Genomic DNA, 27,902 nt, shown 5'->3' with positions numbered 1-27,902 from the left:
ATGGAAGCCATGAAATATCGGAGTGTGAATAAAGACAGTGGTAAATCACTCACCGCTCCTGGGAACTTGGCTGATCTGTCATCCAGCCCTGTCACCCACCGGGCCAGCTGGGGATCAGTGTGCTCAGAGATGGAGAAAAAGAAGAGATGGGGGACCACAGGGGACCCCAACAGTGCTCTCTCTGGAATGTAGCAATGATCACTGAGATTCATAGGTTCCTAGAATGTGGGATGTCCCTCACCTTAAATGTCACTCTTTCAACGAGGTAACCTCTGGTCACTCCACTTAGAGCTGAGCCTGCCTTCCCTACCCACTAACACTTTCGCCTTCTCTTCACGTGTGAGGCTTTTTGTGTCTTCCATAGCACGCTCCACTTTCTAATTAATTATTTCTAAGTAATTTACTAATTGTGTTGGTCATTTACTCTCTGCCCTCTCCCCAGCCAGAAGGTCACCTCCTGGGGCAGGGACTTGTGTCCTGTGGTCACGGCCGTATCCCCCGTGCCTAGAGCAGCACTGGCACATAACAGGGAATCCATTCTTGGATGATGGACAAGGCTGGAAAGACCTTAGCAATGGACAAATCCCAACCCCTCACCAGGGAAGAGCGCGGATCCAGATAGGACATGGGACTTGCCCTGGGTCAGACCGCCTGTTGGGGGCTGCAGAGCTGGGAGAAGAATCCGGCTCCCAAGTGTCGGGCCAGAGATAGGGTCCTGCATAGTCCGAGCTGCAATCACACCCATCAGAGAATGTGCTTCTCGGGCAAGCTCACATTCCATTAACTACCTACAGGATCAGGAAGCTATGCCGCCCTGGGCGGGGCAGGCTGGGGGCTTGCTTGCTTCCTCCCTTGATTAAAAAAAAAGAAAAAAAAAAGTAATAAATGTCTTGATAACCAACTTCCTAATCCAAAGGGGGTCCAAAAATACGGTATCCATGACTGTGGAAGGTTAGGGAATTTTCCTTCCTGGGATGGTAAGGGCTGGGGTGGGAGTGAGGTGGGAAGGGTTTGTGAAGCACCTTCACCCCCTGACCACCAACGCGCTAGGGCCTTCATACGAACCGCTCATTTGATTCTCACTTCCAAGCCGTGATGGAGTGTAGTAACCATAGCTAACATTTACTGAACTATGTGCCAAGCACCGTTCTTGGTGCTTTCAGGTGTTCGTTCATTTAATCTGCCCAACCACTCTATGAAGTGGATAGCTTCTATTATCGTCCCCGTGTTACAAAAGAGGAACCACAGGCAAATATGCCGTAAAATAAATGCTCCTATTCTGGGTGCTTGGGATGCATCAGCGAACAAAACAACTGGAGATCCTTATCGTCATGGGAGAAACAGGCAACAGGCGCCTGTTTACGACAAATGAGTAAATCACATAAGAGTGGAGAAGTAATATATGCTACGCAAACAGAAACAGCAGAGCAGAGTCAGGGGCTTGGGGTGGTAGGCAAATCGCAATATTAAATATGGGGGCTGGGCAGGCCTCACTGAGAAGGGGAGTCTTGGCAAAGACTTGGTGGCGGTAAGCCGAGCAGAGCTCTGCTGGAAGGGCATTCCAGGCAGAGGGAACAGCAAGGGCGAGGCCCCAAGGCTGGAGCACATCTAAGGAGCAACAAGGGGCCAGGGTGGCATCTGCAGAGAAAGCAAGGGACAGAGTCTAGGAGATGGGGCAGAGAGGCAGTGGGGCCAGGTTACAGGAGCCTCGCAGGCCCCTGCAAGGACGTTGTCTCCCATGCACTGACTCATCCCAACGTTCATCTCATATCAGTGCTCACATACTCTCACAGCCTCCAGCCGACACCCTCCTCGCGTCTCCGCTCACACACCAGGGATGCTTCTGCACCAGCCAATAGACACACACACTCACACTCACACACTGTCCAATGGGTGCGCACATACACCAGCCGATGGACACACACTCATCCTCACAGTGGCCAACAGACACACATTCACACACACACACTGGCCAGTGGACCCTCTCCCCTCCCCCACACACTAGCCAATGGGCATTCATACCCACAAACTGGCCAAAGGGCACTCACACAGCGTCCCCAGCTGGGCTTCACCCTCCACCCCACCTGTGTGTAGGGGAGGAGCAGGAGTGGTCCTCATCAGCCTGGCTCCATCTGCAGCCCAGCATGGCCTCTCCCCAGCCCGACCAGGAGAGGGAGGAGAGCAGGCCAGTTCCTGAGGCCTCAGATCCGTGCCCCCAAATAAACAGTGCTGGGGAGACTCCCAGAAAAGTAAGATACTATGAGAAAGTCGGTGATTTACTCACACGATTACTTCCATACTAAGAAGATCACAGACCCACGTGGCCAGCCTCCAGGGATGTGCATTTAGTGCATTTAGTGAGCCCATTCTGGGTTCATTGTCCCCACAGGAGCTGGCTGCACCCAGGCTTGGAGAGAGGCTGGGAAGGGGGAGGATAGTAAAGCTGCTGTTTTCAGTTATTCCAGTAAACACCAGGACAGTGCCCCTCCAGGCCAGGCCAGACTCACCTGAAAGCTCCTCACTAATGAGTAAATCCCATAGTGAACTTCTTCCTCCCACTCAGCACAGAGACCCTGACCCCTAAGAGGACCCGCAAGTGCCCCCAGGTAGCTCACCTACTCACACTGCGAGGGATCCTGCTGGGAGATTAGGGTGTTGGTGTTCTCTATAGAAAAAACATGATGATGATTACAGATGATAGATAGATAGACAGACAGATGATAGATGGATGACAGACAGGCGATAAAGTAGGTAAACATTCACCATAAGTCGTCACTTGATGGCATCAATAGGTTCTGTGACTTTAAGCGAAATGACAAATAATGAAACCGATTTTACCACAGGCTAACTGATATAAACAAGAGTTAAGTTCCTATGGCAGCTCATCAATATTGTAATGAAACAACGTTGAACAAAACGACGTTATTCGATGACCTTCTGTACGTATATGATTTGAGTATATATCCCATGCCAAGGCTCTGCATGCATTTCGTATTTCTAATCTTCCGGTGATTCTGCAAATTAGGTTTGCAAACTGCTTTTACAGACGAGAAGACTGAAATTCTGGGAGTTAAGTAACGGGGGAAAGCTCATGCAGCCAGTAAGTTGTGAGTCAGCATTTGAGCCCAGAGCCCAGGTCACTCTCGTGCCAAATCCTGTGGGCTCTTCGAGGCGGACCTGGTGTCCAAACTCCCACAACCTTTTGACAGCTGTGCCCTGCCTGCTGTCCTCCTGCCTTCCCTTTACTCCTGGAACTCTAGAAGGTCAGAATTGGATATAGGAGCACAGAGAAGGAAAGTGACTTCCCCCAGGCCTCACAGCAAGTCCGTGACAGAGCTGGGCTTAGAGCCTTGTCCATTCAGCCTGGACCTGAGGACATCTGGTACGTGAGGGCAGCACTGCTCCCCCATCTCTGTCCTCTGGCCTCTCACTTGGCTGGACAGAGTGGCCTCCCCAATGCCCACCTGATGTCTCCCACCGGAGGTCATTTCTCTCCCCACCCCCTGATTAATCCCTTCCTGATGCGCCTGCCTGGAGAGGCACTGTTGTCCAGGGAGGGTCAGCAGAAATCCAGCCCAGAGGAGTGCTGAGCAGGCGCTTCTTGACCACTGCCTCTGTGGGTGAGGCTGCAGGCAGAATGCCGTCTGGCAGGCTATTTGGTCGTGAGTTCCAGTCGTTAGATGCGCAGCTTGGAGCAGCCTGAAAGGAAGTGCCAGTCACTCATTCATGTATGGGTGCTGAGTGTCCCCACTGGGAAAAATGACAGCTCACCTTTGTGAATGCTTTACCCTTACATACTGTGTCCAAGAAGACTCATCTTCATGGGTTTTCCCCAAAGTTCTCTGGGGTGGGTAGCAGTATGATCGTTCCCATCAGACAGATGAGGAAACTGATATTCAGAGGACTGATATCTCTTTGTTCAAAATTGCTCGGCTAGCAGATAGTGGGCCTGGATCTGAACCTGATAGTCAGACACCAAATCAAACATCCTCCTGGCTGTTTGTTATTATACAACAATATCCTAAGCACTATACTCAGTATTGAACAAATGCCATCATATTTAATTTTCACAATGATGCTACATGATCAATATCAACCTATTTTGCAGGCAAGAAAACTGAGTGAGGCTCAGAGATATGAAGTGATTTACCTACATTGCACAGTCAGTAACCTTTTCTCACCACAGCACAAATTCAACCTGGGGGTTGATACCATTCTTTTTCAAGGTGCTTCTGATTTGATAGAGGGAGGGGATTATAATTAGGGGAAAGGCAGGTCCCCAGAACCAAACCATGAAATGACTGAGGATGTCATTTCATCTTTATTTCTTCTATCATGGGTCATCATTGACTCTGCCGTTGACATTGAAACAAAACCTAGTGTTTACTGTGCACTCATTTATTGCCAAGCATTGTGCCAAGCATTCAACACACTTCACCTCATTTAATCCTGACAATAGCCCGACAAAGGGTTGAATACTCTGTCTCAGGTCAGATAGCTAGACATGGGCAGAGTGGGATTTGAACCCAGGCCCAGCTGCCACCACAGCGGAAGCTGTGAACCACCAGCTTTATCTTCTGTAGCTCTTTGCCCATGCATTTGATTTGTTCCAAGTTCTGCTCTGCAGCTGCTCTGTTCTTCAACCATCGGGACAGGTGTAGAAGAGCAGAAAGATGGCCAGGGGGCCACCCTACCCCACGTGAGTCCTTCCCGAAATCCTGCCTACTGTCCCAAATCTGCCAGAGCCAACCAAACCTATGGACAACAGAACCAAGAAGCCCCTGCCGCCCGAATCTACATCAGCCACACTGAAATGACAGACGTGCTTTCCACAACCTCTGCTCTTCCTGCTCTCGGGGCAGAATTTGCTTTGTGATAGCATTTTTTTTTTTTGCCATTTTTTATCGTGCTAAAATATACATAATATAAAATTTGTTATTTTGACCATTTTTGACTTTAACTATATAGTTCAGTAGCATTAACTACATTCACGCTGCTATGCAGCCTCACCACCGTCCATCTCAGCTTTTCCATCATCCCAAACTGAAGCTCTGGACCCATTAACAATGACTCCTACCCATCCTCCAGCCCCTTCTACTTTCTGTCTCTGTGAATTTGACCAATTATATGTGCCTCAGAGCAGCGGAAACATGCAGTATTTGTACTTTTGTGTCTGGCTTATTTCACTTAGCATAACTTCCTCAGGTCTCCTCCAGGTGGGAACATGCATCAGAATATGGACTTATAGACTATGGACTGTCTCGTGAATTGACACGGCATCCTTGTGCAGGGGCCATGCACGTATTGTCTGTATTGTTCCCATTTTAGTATATGTGCAGCCGGAGAGAGCTCTGCGAGAGCGTTTATTGTTTCAATTACTGTTGACATTCAATATTATTTTATATCAGTTTCAGGGGTACAGCGTAGCGCTTAGACATTTATGCAATTTACAAAGCAACCCTCCCCCCCCCGATAAGTCTAGTACCCACTTGGCACCATACATACTCATTACAATATTATTGACTATATTCCCTATGCTGTTCTTTACATCTCCATGACTGTTTTGTAACTACCAATTTGTACTTCTTAATCCCTTCACCTTTTTCACCAAGTCCCCCAACTCTCGCGTCCCTCTGGGAACCATCAATTTGTTCTCTGTATCTGTGAGTCCATTTCTGTTTTGTTTGTTCATTTATTTTGTTCTTTAGATTCCACATATATATGAGATTATATGATGTTTGTCTCTTTGTGTCTGATTTTTTTCACTAATATGATCCTCTAGGGCCATCCATGTTGTCGCAAATGGTAAGATTTTATTCCTTTTCATGGTCAAGTAATATTCCATGTATATACCTTGTTTCCCCGAAAATAAGACCGGGTCTTATATTAATTTTTGCTCCATTAGGGCTTATTTTCAGGGGATGTCTTATTTTGTCATGTACAGCGATCTACATTTATTCAATTACAGTCATGTCATCTTCTTCTGGAACATCGTCATAATATACTAAATGTGTCCGTCTGGCTGAGATCTTAAATGGGGCTTTTTTTCAGGGTAAGTCTTATTTTCAGGGAAACACGGTATGTACCACCTCTTCTTTATCCAATCAATTTTTGATGGGCACTTAGGTTGCTTCTATATCTCGGCTATTGTAAATAACACTGCAATGAACATAGGGATGCATCTATCTTTTTAAATTACTGTTTTGGATTTCTTCGTATAAATACCCAGAAGTGGAATTGCTAGGTCATAAGGTAGTTCTATTTTAATATTTTGAGGAACCTCTATACTGTTTTCCACAGTGGCTGCACCAATTTGCAATCCCACCAACAGTGCACGCGGGTTCCTTTTTCTCTACATCCTCGCCAACACTTGTTGTTTTTGAGTTATTGATGATAGCCATTCTGACAGGAGTGAGGTCATAGCTCATTGTGGTTTTTATTTGCATTTCTCTGATGACTAATGACGTTGAGCATCTTTCCGTATGGTTATTGGCCACTTGTATGTCCTGTTTGGAGAAATGTGTATTTAGGTCCTCTGCTCATTTTTTAATTGGATTCTTTGTTTGTTTGTTTGTTGGTGTGAAGTTGTATGAGTTCTTTATAAATTTTGGATATTAACCCTTATGAGATATATCATTGGCAAATGTCTCCCATTCAGTAGTTCGTCTTTTCATTTGTTGGTGGTTTCCTTTGCTGTGCAAAATCTTTTTAGTAGATGCAGTCTCATTTGTTTACTTTCTCTTTTGTTTCTCTTTCCCAAGGTGATACATCAGAAAAAAAAAAAATTGTTAAGAGCAATGTCAGATTTTGCTTCCTGTTTTCCTCTAGGAATTTTATGGTTTCAGATCTTACATTTAAGTCTTCAGTCCATTTTGAGTTTATTCTTGTGTATGGTATAAAAAGGTGGTCTAGTTTCATTTTTTCTTTTTTTTGCCTGTATTTGTCCGGTTTTCCCAACACCATTTATTGAATAGACTCTCTTTACCCCATTGTATATTTTTGCCTCCTTTGTCATAGATTAATTGACCATATAGACATGGGTTTATTTTTGAGCTCTCTAGTCTGTTCCATTGATCTGTGTGTCTGTTTTTTTGCCACTACTATAATGTTTTGATTGCTATACCCTTGTAGTATAGTTTGATACCAGGTACTGTGATACCTTCAGCTTTGTTTTTCTTTCTCAAGATTGATGTGGCTATCCAAGATCTTTCATGGTTTCATATATACTTTAGGATTATTTGTTCTAGTTCTGTGAATGATGCCATTGGTATTTTGATAGGGATTGCATTAAGTGTATAAATTGTTTTGGGTAGTATGGACATTTTAATGATGTTAATTCTTCCTATCCATGAGCACGGTGTATGTTTCCATTTATTTGTATCTTCTTCAATTTGTTTCTTCAATGTCTTATAATTTTCCCTGTACAGGTCTTCTACCTCTTTGGTTAAATTTATTCCTAGGTATTTTTTTTTTGATGCAATTATAAATGGGATTGTTTTCTTAATTTCTCTTTCTGATAGTTTGTTATTGGGTGTATAAAAATGAAACCAATTTCTGATTATTATTTTGTATCCTGCTACATTACTGAGTTCATTTATCAGTTCTAAATTTTTTTTGTGGACTCTTTAGGGTTCTCTATATATAGTATCATGTCATCTGAAAATAATGACAGTGTTACTTCTTTGTTTCAATTTGGATGCCTTTTATTTCTCTTTCTTGTCTGACAGCTGTGGCTAGGACTTCCAATACTATATTGAATAAAAGTGGTGAAAGTGGGCATCCTTGTGTTGTTCCTGATCTTCAGGAGAACGCTTTTAGCTTTTCCTTGTTGAGTATGATGTTAGCTCCGTGTTTGTTGTATATGGCCTTGATTATGTTCAGTCATGTTCCCTCTATTCCCATTTTGCTGAGAGCTTTTATCATAAATGGATGCTGGATTTTGTCAAATGCTCTTTCTGTATTGATTGATATGATCATATTCTTTTTATCTCTCATTTTGTTTATATGGCGTATCATGTTAATTGATTTACAGATATTGAAACAACCTCACATCTCAAGAACAAATCCCACTTGATCATGCTGTATGATGTTTATACTCTATTACTGAATTGGATTTGCTAATATTTTCTTGAGGATTATTGCATCTACGAGGTCTGACAATTAAGTTTGAGAACTTGTTGCAACAATGTTGCTAGACTTTCTTGATATCAGAGGGATTACTCATTATGGATTTGTACAAACTGGACAAACAGTTACCTAAGTTTACTATTTAGAAGTGCTGAAAAGGCAGCATGAAAAAGTTAGACGACCCGAACTTTTTGCCAACAATTCATGGCTCTTGCATCACGACAATGCACCAGCTCACACGGCACTGTCTGTGAGGGAGTTTTTAGCCAGTAAATAAATAACTATATTAGAACACCCTCCCTACTGACCTGATCTGGCCCCCAATAACTTCTTTCTTTACCCAAAGATAAAGGAAATATTGAAAGGAAGACATTTTGATGGCATTCAGAACATCAAGGGTAATATGATGACAGCTCTGATGGCCATTCCAGAAAAAGAGCTCCAAAATTGCTTTGAAGGGTGGGCTAGGTGCATAGCTTCCCAAAGGGGAGTACTTCGAAGGTGACTGTACTGATATTCAACAATGAGATATGTAGCATATTTTTAGGATGAGTTAACGAACTTAATTGTCCGATGTCGTATGTTCATCAGGGGTATTGGCCTGTACTTTTCTTTTTTGCAATGTCTTTGTCTGGTTTTGGAATCAGGGTAATGGTGGACTCGTAAGATGAGCGTGGGAGCCTTCCCTCCTTTTGAATATTTTGAAATTGTTTGAGAAGGATAAGTGTTAATTCTATGAATGTTTGGTAAAATTTACTTGTGAAGCCATCTGGCGCAGGATTTTTGCTTGTTGGGAGTTTTATGATTACTATTTGATTTCATTAGTAGCAATCAGTTGGTTCAGATTTTCTGTTTCTTCTTGATTCAGTCTTGAAAGATTGTATGTTTCTAGGAATTTATCCATTTCTTCCAGATTGTCCAATTTATTGGTGTACAATTTCTCGTGATATTTTCTCACAATCTTTGGTATTTCTGTGGCCAGTTATCTCTCTTTCATTTCTCATTTTATTTAATTGATCTTTTGTATGTATTTTTTTTTTTTTTACTTTATTTTGCTTATTTCCACTCTTACCATTATTATTTCCTTCCTCCTACCCACTTTGGGCTTTGTTTGCCTTTGATTTTTTAAATCTAGTTCCTGTAGGTTTAGCATTAGTTTATTTGAGATTCTTCTTGTTTCTTTAGGTAGACCTGTATTGCCATGAGTTTCCCTCTTACAACTGCTTTTTCTGTGTCCCACAGATTTTGGGTCGTTGTGCTTTCGTTTTCATTTGTCTCAGGGAATCTTTTGATTTCTTCCTTGATTTCATTTTTGACCCCTTCATCATGTAGTAACACATTACTTAGCATCCATGTGTTTGTGTATTTTTCAATTTTTTTCTTGTAATTGATTTCTGGTTTCATACCATTTTGTGGTCATAAAAGACACTTCATATGATTTCAATCTTCTTGAATTTATTGAGACTTGTTTTATGGCCTAACATGTGGTCTATCTTGTAAAATGTTTCATGTGCACTTGAAAAGAATGTATAGTCTCCTGCTTTGGGGTGAAATGCTCTAAAAATATTGATTAAATCCATCTGATCTAATGTGACATTTAAGGCTATTGTTTCCTTGTTGATTTTCTGGTTTGAAGTTCTGTCTATTGGTGTCAATTGGGTGTTAAATTTCCCTACTATGATTGTTTTAATATCTGTTTTGTCTGATGAAAGTATTGCTCTCCCAGCTTTTTTTTTTGTTTCCACTCACATGAAATATCTTTTTCCATCCCTTTACTTTCAGTCTGTGTATCTTTTGATCTGAAGTGTGTCTGTTATAGATAGCATATGTATGGGTCTTGTTTTCTTATCCATTCAGCTACCCTGTGTCTTGATTGGAGCATTTAATCCATTCATATCTAAAGTGATTATTGATAGATGCATAGCTATTGACATTTTATTATTCATATTTCTGTTCTCTTTTTTTCTCCCCTTCTTCTTCTCAAAGAAGTCCCTTTAACATTTCTTGTAATACTGCTTTGGTGGTGGTGAACTCCTTTAACTTTTTCATGACTGGGAAGCTCTTTATCTCCCTTTCAATTTTAAATGATAGCCTTGCTGGGTAGAGTAGTCTTGGTTGTAGGTCCTTGCTTTTCATCACTTTGAATGTTTTGTACCAGTCCCTTCTGGCCTACAAAGCTTCTATTGAGATACAGGGGGCAGTCTTATGGGAGCTCCCTTGTAGGTAACTGACTGCTTTTCTCTTGCTGTTTTTAAGATTCTCTTTATGTCTTTAACCTTTGCCACTTTAATTATGATGTGTCTTGGTGTGGGCCTCTTTGGGTTCATCTTGTTTGGGATTCTCTGCACTTCCTGGACTTGGATGTCTATTTCCTTCACCAAGTTAGGGAAGTTTTCAGTAATTTCTTCTTCAAATAGGTTCTCAATCCCTTTCTTTCTCTTCTCCTTCTAGTATACCTATGATGTGAATGTTGTTATGCTTGATGTTGTCCCAGTGGTTCTTTAAACTACGCTCATTTTTTAAATTCTTTTTTTTTTTTTTCCTGTTCTGATTGGGTGTTTTCTGCTAGCTTGTCTTCCAAATTGCTGATTTGATCCTCTGCTTCATCTAGTCTGCTGGTGATTCCTTCTAGGCTATTCTTCATTTAAGTAAGTGTAGTCTTCATTTCTGACTTGTTCCTTTTTATGGTTTCCATGTGCTTTGTTAATGCTTCCTATTTCTTTGTTGAAGTTCTCTCTAAGTGACTTGAGCATCCTTTAAACCAGTGTTTTGAACTCTGTATCTGGTAGATTGCTTGCCTCCATTTTGTTTAGTTCTTCCTCTGGAGTTCTCTCCTGTTCTTTCATTTGGGACGTGTTTCTTAATCTCTTCACTTTGGCTGCCTCTATTGTCTTTGTTTGTATGTATTAGATAGATATGCTACATCTCCCAGTCTTGGCAGGGTGGCCTTTTGTAGTAGGAGTTCTGTGAGACCCGGTGGCACAGTGTCCCCGATCACATGAGCTGGATGCTCCAGGAGTGTTCCCTGTATGGGTTGTGTGTGCCTTCCTGTTATAGTTGAGCCTTGATGCTGTTGGCACATCAGTGGGTGGGACCCTCAGTCTGACTGGCTGTGAGGATTGGCCATGACCAAAGCATATGAACTGCTGTGTGGGGGCTCACCTCACAGAGCAGGACTTGCCCCAGCAGGCTCTGGTACCTGCCATGACCACCCTTTGGGTGTCCTGCTTGTGGGGCTAATCAGGTGGTGTTCTGTTGTGGTCTGAAGCCAGCCACTGGGTGTGTTGTTTCTGGGGCCTCTTGGGATGGAATTCAGTGCAGTGCTGCCTGTAACCACCCTAGGACTACCTAGTAGGAGCTACAAATAAATCTGCAGTTGGTAGCTGCCTGTGCTGGACCTAAAGGTGTGTGAGAAAAGTCATGCTGCAGACCAAAGCCACTGCCAACAGTACTGGGCCTGGAGCAGCTTAACAAAGGCACAGGGCACCCTGCAGCCTGCCTCCACCTGTGGCCTCCCATGAGGCTCAGCCACTGAAAGAGATATGAGCATTACAGGAAGTGGGTGTAGCAGGGTTTAACGGAGTCACCAGGGTGGGGAGAGGGTGTTCACAAGGTTCATTTGTTAATTTTGCAGACTCCGATCTGTTGCCAGTGCTGAGCCTGGGGCCACTCAACGAAAGTCACAGTGTACATCGAGGCCCTCCACTGCTTACCTGGGGCATGCGGACCTTTGACAGTTTTTTACCAAAGACTGCAGTGGGCCAAGGCTGACTGCCTGCTGCCAAAAGAGCCTCTGGCAGTGCCTGAGTGGCTGGGGTGGGGTCTCAAGGAGTTATCAGGGTGGAGAGAGTGGAGTTTACCAGGCTAATGTACATTAAGATTTGGCTGTGTGGGAGGAGGTCTTAACACAGGGACAATGTCAGCTGTTCCTCTAGCCATTGCCCTGAAACCACACAACTCAGTTTCTCCCCGTATCTTTCTGTACTCCCTCCCCCAAGCTGCTGCCCCTCCACTGGAGCGAAGTGTGAAAGTGCCAGCGAGTGAGTGAATCTGTGTGTTTGCCCTTTAGGAGGCCCTTTAAGAGGACATCTTTATTTTCAGCAGTCTTCCATCTTATCCAGAGTGATGGAATCCGTACTGATTTTCACAGTCAGATGTTGTAGAGGCTCTTGTTCCTGGCACTGGTGCTCTAGATGGGGAACACAGCATGGGGCTATGATCCCTGGCTTCTCTGGGGGGACCTCAGCAGCTGAGATATCCCTTCACCTTCTCAACTGCCACAGACAGGTGTGAGGCCAGACCATTTCTCATCTCCGCTCCCCACCCCCAAACAGTCCCAACATGGCTTCTTTTTATCCTTAATTGTAGGACTTCAGTTCAGCTAGTCTTCAGATGATTCTCCAGTTTGATTGTCCTATAATTTAGTGTAATTTTGAAGTGGTCATGGGAGGAGGCAAGCACAGCACTTACCTACTCCACCATTTTGACCAGAACTACCTCTGTGATAGCATTTTTAAAGAGGTTAGTGCTGCAGGTGACTTTGCACCTGGCTGGTGCACTCATGAAATTATGGATCTGCCAACTGGGGAGAACTATGTGATCTGGTTCGTCAGTGGGTGGTATTGACTTGGGGTTTGCAATTGTTCTAGTGTATTCTGGATGCAGCTGGTGTAGGATCTTCCTTCTGCACATTCCTGTGTGTACGACGAGGTATAATTGGTCTTACACCTATGTTTTCTTCTGTAAGTGGTGACCTGTTCTTAGTAAGCTTTTCTAAGCTCCTCAACTATCATCATCATTACCATCATCACTGGGGTACCCAATGGCCCTGGGAAATAGTGAAAGGGGCAGCCATATTTATCCCTATTGCACACTCACCACAGAAGGTTGGTACTGCTATCCCCATTTCACACATGAGCAAATTGAGGTTCAGAGAGAGGAAAAATGACCCAGAATCACATACTGAGGGGCAGAACCAGGTTTCGATAAGAGATTTCTGCCTGATTGCAAAGCCCACATCTTTTTCTCTGAGACATGCTGACCCAGTTCTTGGGGGATGGGAACTAAGGACAATTGAATACAGAGGAAAGCTTCATATCTGTAGAAACTTGGATACATATACATGGGGTGCCAAAAACTGTATACAAGTGGACACTTTGGTCAGCGTTGCTCAAACAGTAGTTCGCCATAATCAGAAGTGTCTGGACACTGATGGTAACCACTTTGAGCACCTCTTGTAATTGCAGAAGTCAAACGTGACTTGCATTCATCGATCGCTATTGGTATATATCTAGTATTACAATTTTAATACAGTTTTCCTTTCTTAAAATGTGTACATATTTTTTTGGCACCCTCTGTATATATGTAGAGAGAGGGATGCAGGCTCACTTGAGTCACTCACCTTGCAGTGGTAGAAATTCCACTTCAGGGGAACAAAATGGGTGCAACACGGCTTAATAGAAACCCTAGGGACATCACAGGTATGTCCATTGACAGCTTGCTCTGTGGGAACCACTGATGGGAAGCAACTTCCAAAAAGTCCAATGTAGTCTTGGATGGGGGCCTCACCAGAAGTGAGGTCTGTTTGGGGGAAGGTGGGGTCTGACTCTGTTCTCTATGCTCAGCCCTCTCCAGAGAGGAGGACAAATTGGCATGTGATCTGAGGGGAGCAGCCAGGATGTAAGCGGGAACTGTATCCCAAGGAAATGATCGGGAGGAAGGCAAATGTTAATTTTGAAGAAGCAAAGCGTCAAGGTGGGACGAGAGAGCTGCTGCACAATTTGGGAAGCACCGACATGTGTTAAAGGAAAAAAAAACTTGTTCTGGATGTCCCCGTGGGGTTGCGTTGGGGCTGGATAGAGGAAACAGCAGCTGTCAACACAGCCCAATGTGAGCAGGGATTCTGAGCCACTAGGGGTTGGACTTGTACGAAGCTGGGATGGGCTGCCTGGCATGTCCCTGAAAGTGTGTGAGTGGAGTGCTGACAGCCGGAGGAACCTGTTATAAAGGGACTGATGGGCCCTCTCAACCTGGCGTCCCTGTGGTCTGTGAATGGACATGGCAGAGGGAGAACTAGAAAGAGCCAGCAGACACCTTGGTAAGTCAGTCAGAGCAGCACCTGGGCTGGAGGGGAGGCGGGGGCCAGCAGCCTGTGCTGAGACAGACTGCCAGACCTCAAAAGGCTGGCCTCTGAGCTGGGCTCAGCACCTGTGTACCTGCCTCGCTAGCCAGTATCTGATTTAACCTCATGCCTGATGGATTCATCTCTCTGTCCCCACTGGGACCACATGATTCCCTCGGTTGTAATCACTAAGAAACACTGAGCACTCACCATGGACCACGCGTGGTTCAAATTATAGGCACTGACTCATTTCATCCTCCTAGCGATCCTGTGAGGGAGGCCTATCATCTGCCCCCTTTACAAAGGGGTCAAGTGGCTTGTCCAAGTTCGTACAGCCAGTGAGTGGTGGCTCTGGCCTTTGAACCCTGGTGGTCCAGTACCAGCCATCACACTCTGACCTCCTGGCTTTATCCCGTCCATGAAGGAGCGCCATGAAGCACGGCAAAACTCCCTCTGTGACACTGTTGTCTCAGCCAAACACAGGGGCTGGCGATTTTCCAAACCCTCACCAGGCAGCTGGATCTGCCACATATTCTGATTCGGGGAGCAAAGGCAGTGCCTCCCCAGGTCAGGTCCTCACCTGTCACCAGGTAAACCTTTACTCTGGGAGATGAGCGCAGAGGCAGCCTGCTGGGGATTGGCTCTCTTTGGCCTACTTTCCAGTAACCTCTGCACTCACTGGGCCAGCGCTTAACTAACACTGTCACCATGTGTCCTCTGAAAAAGACTTTTGAAGTCACATGGGGCAGAAAATGCATCCTGCTGCAGATGTTGAAGCCACAATATCTCTCCCCCAGCCCATCCAGGATCCAAGCACTGCTCAGCCCTACTTTCTAGCTTGCATGAGTTTTGCCAGCCCCAAATCCCTGAGGCCTGGATTTCCACCATCAGAGATACACTTCTTTTCGTTCCGCGTCATCCATTCCCTTATGCCACAAACCCTCAAGTGTAGCTCGTCTGTGCCAGACACTAACCTAGGTCAGTGAGGGAATGGGTGTTGGGGCGCTCTGCCTCAGAATCTCAACCATTTTGAGTGTGGTTTCTCTACTCAGTGACAAGGTGAAGCAATTGCCAATCAGACAGAGTGCCTCAGGGCACCCAGGGAGTCCCATATCCATGTGGCTCCCTCACTTCCTTCAGCCCTCCCTTGAGCAGTCAGAAGTAGCAAGACAACCCTCATCACTCACTGGAAACCTATCTCTACCCCTAATTAGCCATGTGGCCTCAGGGCAAGTTAGTTAATCACTGTCTCTAAAGTGGGGCGCATAAGAAAGAAAGGTTACTTGCCAGGGTCACCATGAGTGTTGATTGAGGTAATATGAGAGTGCTGGGTTCAAATCTTTGCTCGACACAAATGTTCTGTCTGCGAGACCTTGGGCAAGTCACTTAACCTCTCTGAGCCTCAATATTGTCCTCTGTAAAATGGAGCTAATAGTAGTTCTTCCCTCATAGATTGCTATGAGGATTAGTTCATTGATACATGTAGATTACTCAAAACAGTGTTTGACATAGAGTAAGTGTTCAATACATGTTAGGTGTCATTGTAGTAATATAAATATTTTTAATTGCTATCAAACAGTTCGTCTAACTCTGAGACTTGCTTCCTGCTAGAAGCTGATTCTGCTCACTTCAGTTCAAGGTGCCACAGTATAGGGAAGACCATGCTCAGCGGCTTGGCAGGACTGGCTGACAACACTGGCTCAGCCATTTTCCAGCTGTGTGAACTTGACCCATCTGCCTGCACCTCAGTTTCTTCATCTGTAATGTGGGGTATAATTACTCCTACCTCATAGAGTCAGTGTGCAGAAGCAAAGCACCTGTCAAGTGCCCAGTACATGATTAAGTACTCAATAAATTATATGCAAGATAGAACCAGCCTCGTCTCCACTCCTCCTTGCAGTTTGTGTAGGGAAACAAACAGGCCCCTCTGGGGATTGCAGGAAAAGGGAGCGGCTGGGGAGCCAGGGCCGTGTACCTCGGTTTAATGAGGCCCTTTCATGTGCCCTGAGATCTTGCAGCTGGTGGGAGAGGTTGGCAGGCCGGTGGTTCTGTGAAGAGCCAGTAATGAGGGTGCAGAGCCAGGGAAGTGGAATAGAGAAGCTTGACATGGCTTCTCCAAATGACTGCTGGGGCTCAGCAGGCAGCGGCGGTGCATCACTGATGGGGGCAAGGAAAGGAGAGCCTCTAAAATATCGTGGTGCTGGGGGAGCCGACAGGGATGGGGACTGCAGATTAAAGAGGTGGCGTTTGTTGACAACTGCGGGGAAGTAAGAATTGCATTTCTTGTTTAGACGCCAGCACTGATTTCTTCCTCTTACACAAATGCACACTCCCTTCATCCCCTCTTATCTCTGCCACACACTTACACATAACAAACTCCTCAGGTTCACTCCGTCTTATCCGCAGGGGGCTGTATTAGTCAGAAGAGGCTAATTACTGTTGCAAATGGTTGCAGATGCAGAAAGGCTCAAACACAATAGAATTTGATTTCTTGCCCTCCTAAGAGTCAGGGTTGCATACCCAGGTTCCTCAGGGTGCGTTCTTCACTTGGAGACTCAGGCACCCAGTTTCCACCACCCCTTAGGCCTTGCCATCTGCACGGTCAAGGAGAGTCACCACACGCGGGGTCCAGCGTGAAGAAGGGAAGGAGTGAGTGTGACAGACACTCCCTCTAAGGCCTGGCCCAGACGTGGTACACCCTGCTGCCACCACGTTCCATTTGCCAGCACTTACCACTTGGACACCCCTAACTGCAAAGGAGTCTGGGGAATGTAGTCTGGAGTGAGCCCAGGAAAGGGAGTGAGTTGAGGTCGTCAGCTCTCAGGCTTTCCCCGGGGGCCCACGCGACTTTTAGATTCTCTTCTGTTCCATTCCCATTCCTAGATGTCCCCAAATGCCTTCGATGGTAGCAATTCAAAAGGAACAGGCGTGGCTTGCAAGTGTCTCTGGGAGAGGTAACTTGGGGAGTCAACTTACAAGTGTCGGGGGACATGTGGAAGCCTCTGGGGGGTTGGGGGAAGTGGGGGGAAGTGGGTGGAAGAGGGGCAGAGCAGTGACTAACTTTTCCTGGGACCAGAACCTTTTCCAGACCATATATATGTGAAGTCCTAAACTCTCTGTCTCCCTCTCCGACACACACATGCTCACAAATACCCACACACTCAGGTATCGGATGATACGTAGATACACTCCCCACACACATTGTGTCACACACATTCACTTACACTCCTGCGTTCACACACCCCACTTATCTACATGCACATCCATGAAGGTTGTCAGGAATCCATGCGGTGAGCCTCAAGGATATGGAAAAGTGTCTCTGTGACTCAGCACTTCTACTTCTGGGTATTTATCCAAAAATATCCAAAATGCTAATTTGAAAAGATAACGTGTTTCCCCGAAAATAAGACCTACCCCGAAAATAAGCCCCAGTTAAGATCGTCAGCCAGAAGGACGCATTTAGTACGTTATGACTATGCTCCAGAAGAGGACATGACTGTGTTTGAATAAATGTAAATTGTTGTACATGAAAAAAATAAGACATGCCCTGAAAACACGCCCTAATGCGTCTTTTAGAGCAAAAATTAATATAAGTCCCAGTCTTATTTTCTGGGAAACACGATATATGCGCCCTTATATTCACTGCAGCACTATTTACAATAGCCAAGATATAGAAGCAACAGAAATGCCCATCAATAGACAATTAGATAAAGAAGATGTAGTCCATATATACAATGGAATATTAAGCCATAAAAAGGAATGAAATCTTCCCATTTGCGACAACATGGATAAACCCACCCAGAGGGTATTATATTAAGGGGAATAAGTCAGACTGAGAAAGACAAATGCCATATGATCTCAGTTATATGTAGAATCTAAAGAACAAAATAAATGAACAAATAAAACAGAAACAGACTCGTAGATACAGAGAACAAACTAATGGCAGCCAGAGGGGAAGGGGGTTGGGGGATGAGTGAAAAAGGGAAAGGGATTAAGAAGTACAAATTGGTAGTTACAAAAGAGTCACAGGGATGTAAAGTACAGCATAAAGAATATAGTCATTAACGTTGTAACACCTATGTATAGCACCTGGTGGGTACTAGACTAATTAGGGGGATCACTGTGTAAATTATATGAATGTCTAGCCACTATGCTGTACACCTGAAACTAATATAAAACAATACTGAATATCAACTGTAACTGAAAAAAAAACACATAAAATAAAAATATCCACCACAATTCCAAAAAAAATAAATAAATAAAAAGAAAAATGCCTCTCTGGAGAAATCTCCTCACACCAGCCAGTGTCTGAGAGTCACCATTAGCCATCCATCACATTTAAATAAGACTCTCTTACATTTGTATAGGCCTTAACATTTAACAAAGCACTCTTTCATTCACTGCTCAACCACGGGGTAAATATGCACTCAGCAGTGACTCTAGGCCAGATATCATGAATGGCAGGGGAGATCCAAAGATGAATAAGACATAGCCTGTGGCCTCATGGGAAACACAGGCATAAACACGGAAGGGCTCCAACAGAGCAATGTATGGAAGGCTGTGGGAAAAGAGAGCCGGAGCAGTTCTGGGTGGGGTTAGAGATGACATTTAAGTCAGGCCTTGAAGGATGAGGTCACCAGGTGCAGAAAGAGATAAGAGGTTTCCGGGGAAAGGGGACTGCTACATGCAAAGGCTTCAAGGTGGTTAATTTGGGGAGTGATGAGTGATTCAGAGAGAATGTCAAAACGCTTCCTAAGGCTGGAGGTCCACTAGATAAGGCCAAGATGTGCGGCTGACAGGCAGTAATGATAGTCTTTTCCCAAAGTGCAAGAAAAAAATGATAAGTTAATAGGTAGAATATTCTTGTCATGTAAAGATTATCTCCTTGTGTCACTCAGGATGCAGTCAGGGTAAAAAAAAAAAAAAAGGAAAAAGAAAAGAACACTCTCAATCTAAGAGGGAATTCAGTACAGGGATTGGATTATGTGGGTGATGGAATTACTGAGCCTTCAATCAGATAGACAGTGAGCATAATGGAGATTAGCTAGTCAGAAGCCTCTACCACCCAGGCACCCGTGTCCAAGGATGGAGGAACATGGACGAGATGGGAGGACCAGAGCCTAAGATCGAAATCTATCTGGCAGGAGCTAGAACCCTGGAACCTGGCATCACAGAGAAGGCTCAGGAACTGTAGAGACACCACTTGAAGTAGAAAAAGAGGAAGAAATACTGGCTTCTCCCTTTCTCCCGCCCTCCACTCTTCCTCCAGTGCTTCTATTGGCCAACTCTCCTTGGAAGCCCGGGGGCACAGGAGTCTGGGAATAGGAAAGGGAACCTGGGAAATGTGGTTCCTAACAGGCAGAGTGGGCAGGTGAAAGGGAAGACAGATCTGACAGCAAATAGTGTAATAACCAGTACACTGCTGTAATTTCTTCTGAAACCTCTGGTATCAGCTGTAGATATCATCTGTCGATGTGTTTGCTGGTGTTAAACCAATGAACAAATGCCAAATGAATGTTAATAGGAAATGTTAATGAATATTAATAGGAAAAAAGAAAAACAACTCAGAAGCAGCCTTTTATGCTTGTGTTGTTCTTCCTGGGTAAGAGCTTGGGTTGCAGTTTTATATTGTGTTTTAATTAAATTGAACACATTGGAGCAACTAAACTTAAAATAGTAATTCAAGTTTTCTGCTAGCAAAGATATCACTACTTTATGTGATGGAAGGAAATCTATCATAATTTCACCAAAAGGGCTGTGACCTGATGGCTGTACCAGATAATGTCTTTTGCCTCTCCAGACCCTCTCTCCCCTGCACCCTGCTGTGTGCCCTGGAAGGCTGACCAGCATGCACCCATGAACTCTGGCTTTTGGTTGGCTTCAGCCATGGGGAGCAGTAGCAGAAGAGTGGGAGGAGAAAAGAGAATATGATCAAGGTACTTACTTGTCTGGTTCCCATGCTGTAAGTTTGCCTCTGGCTGCCGCGGTCCCACATCCAAATTTTCTAGATGAATGTGTCTCAACGGGGGGTGATTTTGCTCCCAGAGACTCTCTGGCAATGTCTGGAGACATCTTTTGTAGCCACAACTGGAGATGCTACTGGCATCAAACAGGTAGGGGCCGAGCTGGCTGCTAAACATTCTACAGTACGCAGGACAGCCCCCTCAAAACAAAGAATTATCCAGCGATGTATTAATTGTGCTAAAGCTGAGAAACTCTGCTCCAGCTCAGTGCTTCTCAAGCTATTCACAGTGAAGGACTAGAGCTGTTTCCCTGCAATTTGTGGCAGACTAATGCTTTTGTAAGGATATACTAGAAATAAGTTATCAGAAAAAATGGTCATGCACTTGGATGTCACAACCAATGCCAAATTGCTAGAAAACTTTCTTAATGCTTCCTCTCAATTTCTGTGCCATCTGATCACGGACCAGGAACAAACAACTCGTGGACCAGCACCCAGCTGTGGGCTATCTTCTGAGTAGTGCAGACCTGCACGATTCTCTATCCTTCCGAGGTCTGGTGACCTCCCTGGTGTGCTCAGGCCTAGAGAGGGGAACAGCTCGGCTGCTACTATGCCTGAATTATTGCACATTCTTCTGTGGTCCCCCTTCTCCTATCCACTCCTTTGTAATGAGTTCTTGTGTAAGTAAAGTCTCTAAGTCTCTAATTGTCCCTCTGTGAGTGTGCCTTCTGATCCTGAAGAGCCTGACTGATTCCTAAGTGTTTTCCTAAAGAATGTGCTCAAAGTTAGAGGGTGTGTGGGTGGAAGGACAAGAATGTGATGGGAAGCCTGGTTTGGGAACTCAGCTCAGGAGCTTGGACTGTGCCTTGTCGTTCATAGCCAGCTGTTGAAGAGTGTTTCAGTGGGCGAGGGGCATGGCCAGAGTCATGCTTCAGATGCACCTTTCTGGAGGTGCCGCTGCTGAGCACAGCCAGAGACAGGACACTTATTTGGAGGCTGCTGCATTCATCCAGGCCAAAGACGGCAAGGCCTAAGCAAAAGTGTGAGTGTGGAGATGGACAGCAGGGAGACATCCAGGGGGGAGTAGCAGCCAGTGCTGGTGGGACGTGGGTAGGAATGAAGGGAGATCCGGGCTCCTTAAACCTGATGGTTGGTCGTGCTAGAGAGTATGAGGGGGAAGACAGGGCCACGTGGGTGGGAGATGAGCTTGGTTCTGTCCCTAGAGTTTGAATAGTGCCCACTACACGTGACTTTCTCGTGCAGGTTGTCCTTTCTCCTGCCTGGAGCAGGGAGTGGTCTTGTTTGTGACTGAGAGTGTGGGCTCTGAATCCCACTGGGTCCATGTCACACACACACACACAGACACATGCACACAGACACAGACACACACGCACACACACACCACGGCAGAGGAGCCAGGAGCTTCTTTCTTCGGACAGGCCAGTTCTGTGCGAGGTTTTCCCTATTACACCAGTGTCTGCAGCACAGCCTAACTGTGGCTTCATCGCATCATGTTCTTCCCTGACTGGGGAAGCAGGGGGCAGAGAAGAGGCCACGCAAAGTCCTGCACGAAGTTGCCTGGGGAGGGCAGCAAAGCAGGGCAATGGCAGTGCGGCCCAGTGGTCATGAGGGGAGCCTCTGGGGCCAAACTGCCTGGTTTGGATCCCAGCTCTGCCACTTACTAGCCGGCTGCCCTTGAACAGGCAGCTGAACCTTTCTGTGCCTCAGGTTCCTATCTGTAAAATGGAGACACCAATAATAGTAACCACCTCCCAACAATTGTTGGGAGGGTTAAATGAGTATGAATTCTCTTAAATATCTTGGAACAGTGCCCAGCACAGAGTAAGCCCTCAATTTTAGCTACTCTTCACCATCATCGTCATTATTATTAGTAGTAGTAGGAGTAGTGGTAGTATAGCAGTGGGGCCTGGTGCCCAGTAGAAGACGGCCTAAACATTGAGATGATTTCTGGGCCCCTGGCCCACCTCCCGTGTCCTAGGATTCTTGTGAACAATAAATGCAATATGGAACGTGGAAACCCTTGTCACATACCAGGTGTTCAATAAACAAGCCGGCTCACCCCCTCCTCAAACGGACCTGCTCTTACGCTGCTCATGCCTCGGCAAGGTGGCAAGAGCAGTGCTTCAGAGTGGACAGAGCGGGGCTGCCTGGGTTTGAATGCCAACTCTGCCCAGGTACGTTCGCGTCGTACCCCTGCAGTCTGTTTCACCAGCTGCAGAAGGACGGTCATACTGGTGGCTGCCTCCGAAAGATGAGATAGGACCAAGTGTGGTGATAGACGTAAGGCACCTAACACAGAGCCTGGCACACAGCTGCCACGTGGTAAGCGTTTGCTCTTCCTATTGGCGCCATTACAGGTGTGGTAGCCACATGACCCCGAAGCGGGAGGAAGTGGGCCCCAGAGCACTGCCCAGCGATGGCCTCACAGGCCAGAGACCCTGCTGGTAGAGGAGTGGGAGCCACGGGGGGTCTGAGGGTCCTTCCAGGGAAGGAGAGGGCTGACAGGACGCAGGGCTTTTCACTGAGATGAGGAAAAGGACCCCCATGTTTGTCATGTGGCAAGGAACAAGCCCAGACTCTGGACCAGAAGCTAGTGTTCAAGTCCCAACTGCCCCATCCTAGCAATTCCAGCTGTGTGACCTTAGACAAATCACTTAGCCTCTCTGGGTCTTGGCCATGCCACTTCTGTGACATGAGAGCACTAGTCCCTGCTCTCACAGGATCGCCATGACGCACAGGTGCTGGCCTGCAGGCCCTTACTGGATCCAGCCCTTCCCCGCCCACTCTACCTGCTTCTTGTGCCCCAAGCACTGTAGTTTTGGGGTTGGGCTGAGGCAGGGGATGAAGTTCCCTCCACTGTGGCTTCCCCAGCAGCAGAGCACTGAGATGGTGAGGAGGGACGTAGCAATTCCCAGGCTGTTCGCTGACGGGATGTCAATACCTCCCTGTCAACTCCACTACTCCACGTGGACCTCCCAGCTGGAAGTTCCCAGCCTCTGGTATTTCATATCTGAGATCTCAATTAAGCAGCCCGGCTCTGGGTTTGAGGGGTTGATGAGTGCTGATGGAGCCCTTGAGTAGTAGTGGGTAGGAGAACAGAGGGCTCTTTGGGAGGAGGGAGCTATGGGGAAGGCTGCAGAGAGGGAGGTGGCACCTGCAGGCTGAGGTGCATATTTCTGCAGAACTGTTTACAGGGTGACACAGCACAAGGCCTGATACCTGGACAAGGGCCTCACAGATCAGGGTTGGGGGCCAGGCTCCCTGAAAGTCCAGGCAGGAGATGGCCCAAGCTACAGTGGACCAGCCAGTATGGGGAGACTGCAGCCTCATCAGACCCTCCCGTAAGGTGGAGGGACCTGGCAAGGCCTCCCCAACCAGAAAAACTCTTTCCAGGGCCTGGCCTGCTATGGATGCACCTGGCCTGCAATGGCTACGACAGAGGAATCGTCCTTCCCTCTGGGAAGCAGGATCGCTCTCTAGTCTTTAACATTGCACCTCCCTGCCCCCAGTTGGCCCAGTAAACATTCTGCCTCCTAAGTGTAAGAAAGTCATCTCGAGATGACCACGGCATTGGCTTCTAAGGGCAGGACCTTGTCTGTGACTTAGGACAGCGCCAGCCCAGAGAGGAGGCTCCATCCATGTTGATGAGTCTCCAAGGACAGGACAAGTGGGGCACCAGGCCTTGGGGTGGGCCGGAAGGGGACCAGGGCTGACCTACCTCTCACCCCCACTTCCAGAGACTGAGGGAACAGTTGCAGCGGACGTGGCAGACGTGGGGATGGGGAAGTCCCCTGGTTTAACTTCTGCTTCTTTGACCTTTAACCGCTCTGCCTCTCCTTGTTTCTCCCTCTGCCCTTCCTTATGTTTCCTCTCTCATCTCTGCTGAGTCTCTCTCCTTTCTTCTCTGTACCTCCATCTCTAAACTACTTTCCACGATCTCTGCTTTCAACTATCCCCTTTCTCATTCCCTTCATCGCCATACTCATCGTGTCTTTATTTCCACCTCTTCTGCGTGGTTTTCCCACACTCGATCACCAATGTCTCTTTCTCTGTGCACATCTCTCTTGACACTTCCCCCCGTGAATCTTTGTCACTTCCCTTTTCACTCCAACCTGTCTTCCGCTGTTCTCACCTGGGTCCCTCTCCTCACATCTCTCTGACTTGTGCCATGTTCCTGTCACCTGCCTGTCCCTTCTCCTCCTCTTGCTCCTCCCCTTCCTCTCTGTGCCTCCATCTCTCTCCCCTTCCCTGTCTCTCCTGCTCTGCCTCATTTTCTCTGTGTCCCTGTGTCGGTCGGTCTGCCTCTCCCCCGCCCTCTCCAACGCTCCTGTGCCTGTCACTCTCCGTGTCTGCCTCTGTCCCCATCACTCTGCCCTCCCTCCCCATCCCGCCCCTCTGTGTCTACCCGACCCACCCCAGGATGATCCCCGCTTCCAACAAGGCCTTTGTGGTCAACAACCTGGTGTCGGGGACGGGCTACGACCTGTGCGTGCTGGCCATGTGGGACGACACCGCCACGACGCTCACGGCCACCAACATCGTGGGCTGCGCCCAGTTCTTCACCAAGGCCGACTCCCCACACTGCCAGTCGATGCACAGCCAGATCCTGGGTGGCACCATGATCCTGGTCATCGGCGGCATCATTGTGGCCACACTGCTGGTCTTCATCGTGATCCTCATGGTGCGCTACAAGGTCTGCAACCACGAGGGCCCCGGCAAGATGGGCGCCGCCACGGTCAGCAACGTGCACTCGCAGACCAACGGGGCCCCGCTGCCCACTTTGGGCGGTGGGCCCAGCGCGGCCCCTGCACCAGCGCCACCCAAGGTCGTGGTGCGCAACGAGCTGGTTGAGTTCAGTGCCAGCCTGGCCCGAGGCAGTGACTCCTCTTCCTCCAGCTCCCTGGGCAGTGGGGAGGCCTCAGCACTGGGACGCGGCCCCTGGAGGCTCCCGCCCCCTGCCCCGCGCCCCAAGCCCAACATTGACCGCCTGATGGGGGCCTTTGCCTCCCTGGACCTCAAGAGTCAAAGAAAGGAGGAGCTGCTGGACTCCAGGACTCCAGGCGGGAGAGGGTCTGGGACACCGGCCAGGGACCACCACTCGGACCGAGAGCCATTGCTGGGACCGCCTGCAGCCCGGGCCAGGAGCTTGCTCCCTTTGCCCCTGGAAGGCAAGGCCAAACGCAGCCATTCCTTCGACATGGGGGACTTTGCCGCTGCAGCTACGGCAGCTAGCGGGGTCGCCCCAGGCGGCTACAGCCCCCCTCGGAGGGTCTCGAACATCTGGACAAAGCGTAGCCTTTCTGTCAATGGCATGCTCTTGCCCTTTGAGGAGAGTGACCTCATGGGGGCTCGGGGGACTTTTGGCAGCTCCGAGTGGGTGATGGAGAGCACAGTGTAGGTTTGGGGGGGTGGGTGTCCTCCTCCCTCCTACCCTTGCAAGGTGCACAAAGGGGAAAGAGTCTTTACTGGCAAGTCTTTGTGGGGTTTCCATGGTGATGTTTACATCCAGGGACAGTTCTGTCTCCCTGTCAATGGCCTCCCCCCACCCACCCACCCACCCACACCACCTTCCCAGGCCTGGCCCCACCACCCAGCCAGGGTGTGCTCAGGGAAAGCGGACTCAATCGATAGCTAAGTGTCGGACTGAGCCCTGAGTGTTTGGAAAGGCAGGACGACCGCCTTTCTAATCACAAATGCAGCATATAAGCAAGCAGCTGTGGATTGCTTACGGTTCCAGTGTTGTTTTTATTTCTTCGTTTATTTCTTCCACTTCCCAGACTCCTCCTCTTCATTCACACAGATAATAGAGAGTTCGCTCTACACATGACAGCAGGTTCCCCGCAGTCCTGGCAGTGGGTGACTATTGCCAATTGACGGGAGTGGCTCCTCACTTGTTTGGGGGAAGACCGTGGCGTCCCCTGTCCTGACCTCTCCTTATTACCAACAGTCCCCACACTTGGGAGGGTTGAGTGACACTCCCACCTCATACCTGACCCAGCCTCCTTTGCTTCTCAAACAGGACTCCCCACACCTATCATAGCAGCTGAAACCCGAAGAGTAACTTCCAGGACTCCTTACGTGTGGGAGAGGGAGAAGGGCTTTCTGAGGCGTAAGGACAGAGGGATGTTAATTCTTGGAGTTGCTTTGGGGTTTTTGCCTCTTTGGGGGAAGCTGGGATAAAAAGTCCCCACGAGCGTGTGGTAGACCAGAGGACATCTCGTAAGGAAAGCAGAGCAGGGTGGCAGAAGGAGCACGAGACTTAGCATCCAAAGCCCCGAGCTTGGTTTCTAGCGCCACCACCGAATAAACCAGCTGAACACATTTGGGAGAGACCCTTTTCTCTCTTTGGACCTCAGTTTCCTAATTCCCAAAATACTGGGATTGTACCAGGTCTCCAATCCCATTCCAGTTCTAAGGACTAATGAACTCTCATGATTCTAAATGTGACGGTTTCTAGCTCAGCGGCACCAGTAGCAACAGGCTGGTAGAGCGGTCCTTATCCTCCCTACTGGACACCGAGGGAGCATTCTAGAGGGTTTGGAGGGGAAAGCTGAATCTTCTCAGTCTCATAGAGTTTTAAAGTCTGTGATCATCTCATCCTTAACCTTCTCTCCCCTCCCCCACCCCAGAGCATGAGGGACTTGCCCAAGGTCACACACGGAGTTAGTGACCAAGTCAGGGCAAGGGCCAAAGCTGCTAACTTCCTGGGGGTGGCCGTTGAGGTCTGTTACCCTGTCTTCACCCTGACAAGGGCATTTCTGTGCCCAAAGTCTGTCCCTTGCTTGTTCCTGAAGAAGCTGGCTCAAGGTGGGACGTGGGGGATGCCTGCCATGGATGCCACCCAAGGGGAGGATCCATCCATGGGAATGACAGGATGGCTGGCGATGGGAGGGGCACATGGCTCACTCCCGTCTATGGATTAACCCCCAGGCTCCCAGAGAATGTCAAAAGGGGACTGCAGAGATGTGGCCAGGGAGAAACTGCTTTAGAAGCATCTGAAAGGACTTTCCTCTGCAACTCTGTCTATCTGGATGTCTGTCTGTTCCGGGTCTGTCATTGTCAACACACTACCTCTCCCTCAGTCTCTCCAGCCCATTCTTTCCCCTCCCAAGCCTCTGCCATAGATTTCTAGCTTCTCTCTTTTGTCCTCTCCCCTCCTTCTTTCACTAGCCAACCACACAGCGTACAGGTGAGTCTGTCTTGGACTGAAAACCTGGAGCTGAGCTGGTGGCCTCAACCCCTCCCAGAACGCTTACGGGGAGGGTGGGAAACTGTCTATGCAGGACTGCCTTCTGGCTCCAGCCCAGGAGTCGCCAATCCCATGCCTTCGTCCTTCTTCCCACCCCCCTCCTTTCCTTTTCTCTCTCCTCACCTTCCTTCTACCTCCTGTCCTCATTCTTTTTCTTCCTGTGACTCTCTGTTTTCCCCAGTCCCTTTCTGGTCCTGACAAGGTCATTAACAGACCAGGCCCTTTTCTTCCTGAGACCACAAATTTTCCGGGCCAATCCCAGTGCCATAGCACACGCCTTCTCCAGTCATGGTGGCACCAACAGAACAAAGTCACTTGGAAGGAAATCTCTCATGCCCTCTCTCTTTCCCCACCCCCTCTTTCTCTCCTCTCCTTTTTCTCTCTGCTCCTTTCTCACTCAGCCTTTCTAAATGTAGCCATTG

General features: G+C 47.5%; 1 protein-coding gene and 1 non-coding gene across 2 annotated transcripts in view; one reads left to right on the top strand and one right to left on the bottom strand.

Annotated features, from left to right (window-relative positions):
- Window positions 1-25,959, top strand: part of LRFN2 (leucine rich repeat and fibronectin type III domain containing 2) — a 188,274-nt gene extending 162,315 nt beyond the window's left edge. The window contains exon 3 of the mRNA XM_033094541.1: window positions 24,651-25,959. Coding sequence (XP_032950432.1) covers window positions 24,651-25,629 — 979 coding nt within the window. The 3' untranslated portion in view covers window positions 25,630-25,959. The remainder of the gene's footprint in view (window positions 1-24,650) is intronic.
- Window positions 5,246-5,352, bottom strand: LOC117020965 (U6 spliceosomal RNA). Its single transcript, XR_004422787.1, has one exon. It is a non-coding gene; the product is annotated as a U6 spliceosomal RNA (small nuclear RNA).
- Window positions 25,960-27,902: the final 1,943 nt, after the last annotated feature.

This window comes from Rhinolophus ferrumequinum, chromosome 3 (genome assembly GCF_004115265.2).
Source record: "Rhinolophus ferrumequinum isolate MPI-CBG mRhiFer1 chromosome 3, mRhiFer1_v1.p, whole genome shotgun sequence".
Classification (NCBI taxonomy): domain Eukaryota; kingdom Metazoa; phylum Chordata; class Mammalia; order Chiroptera; family Rhinolophidae; genus Rhinolophus; species Rhinolophus ferrumequinum.
The sequence above is the reverse complement of the archived record's forward strand: the minus strand, read 5'-3'. Positions and strand labels throughout refer to the sequence as shown.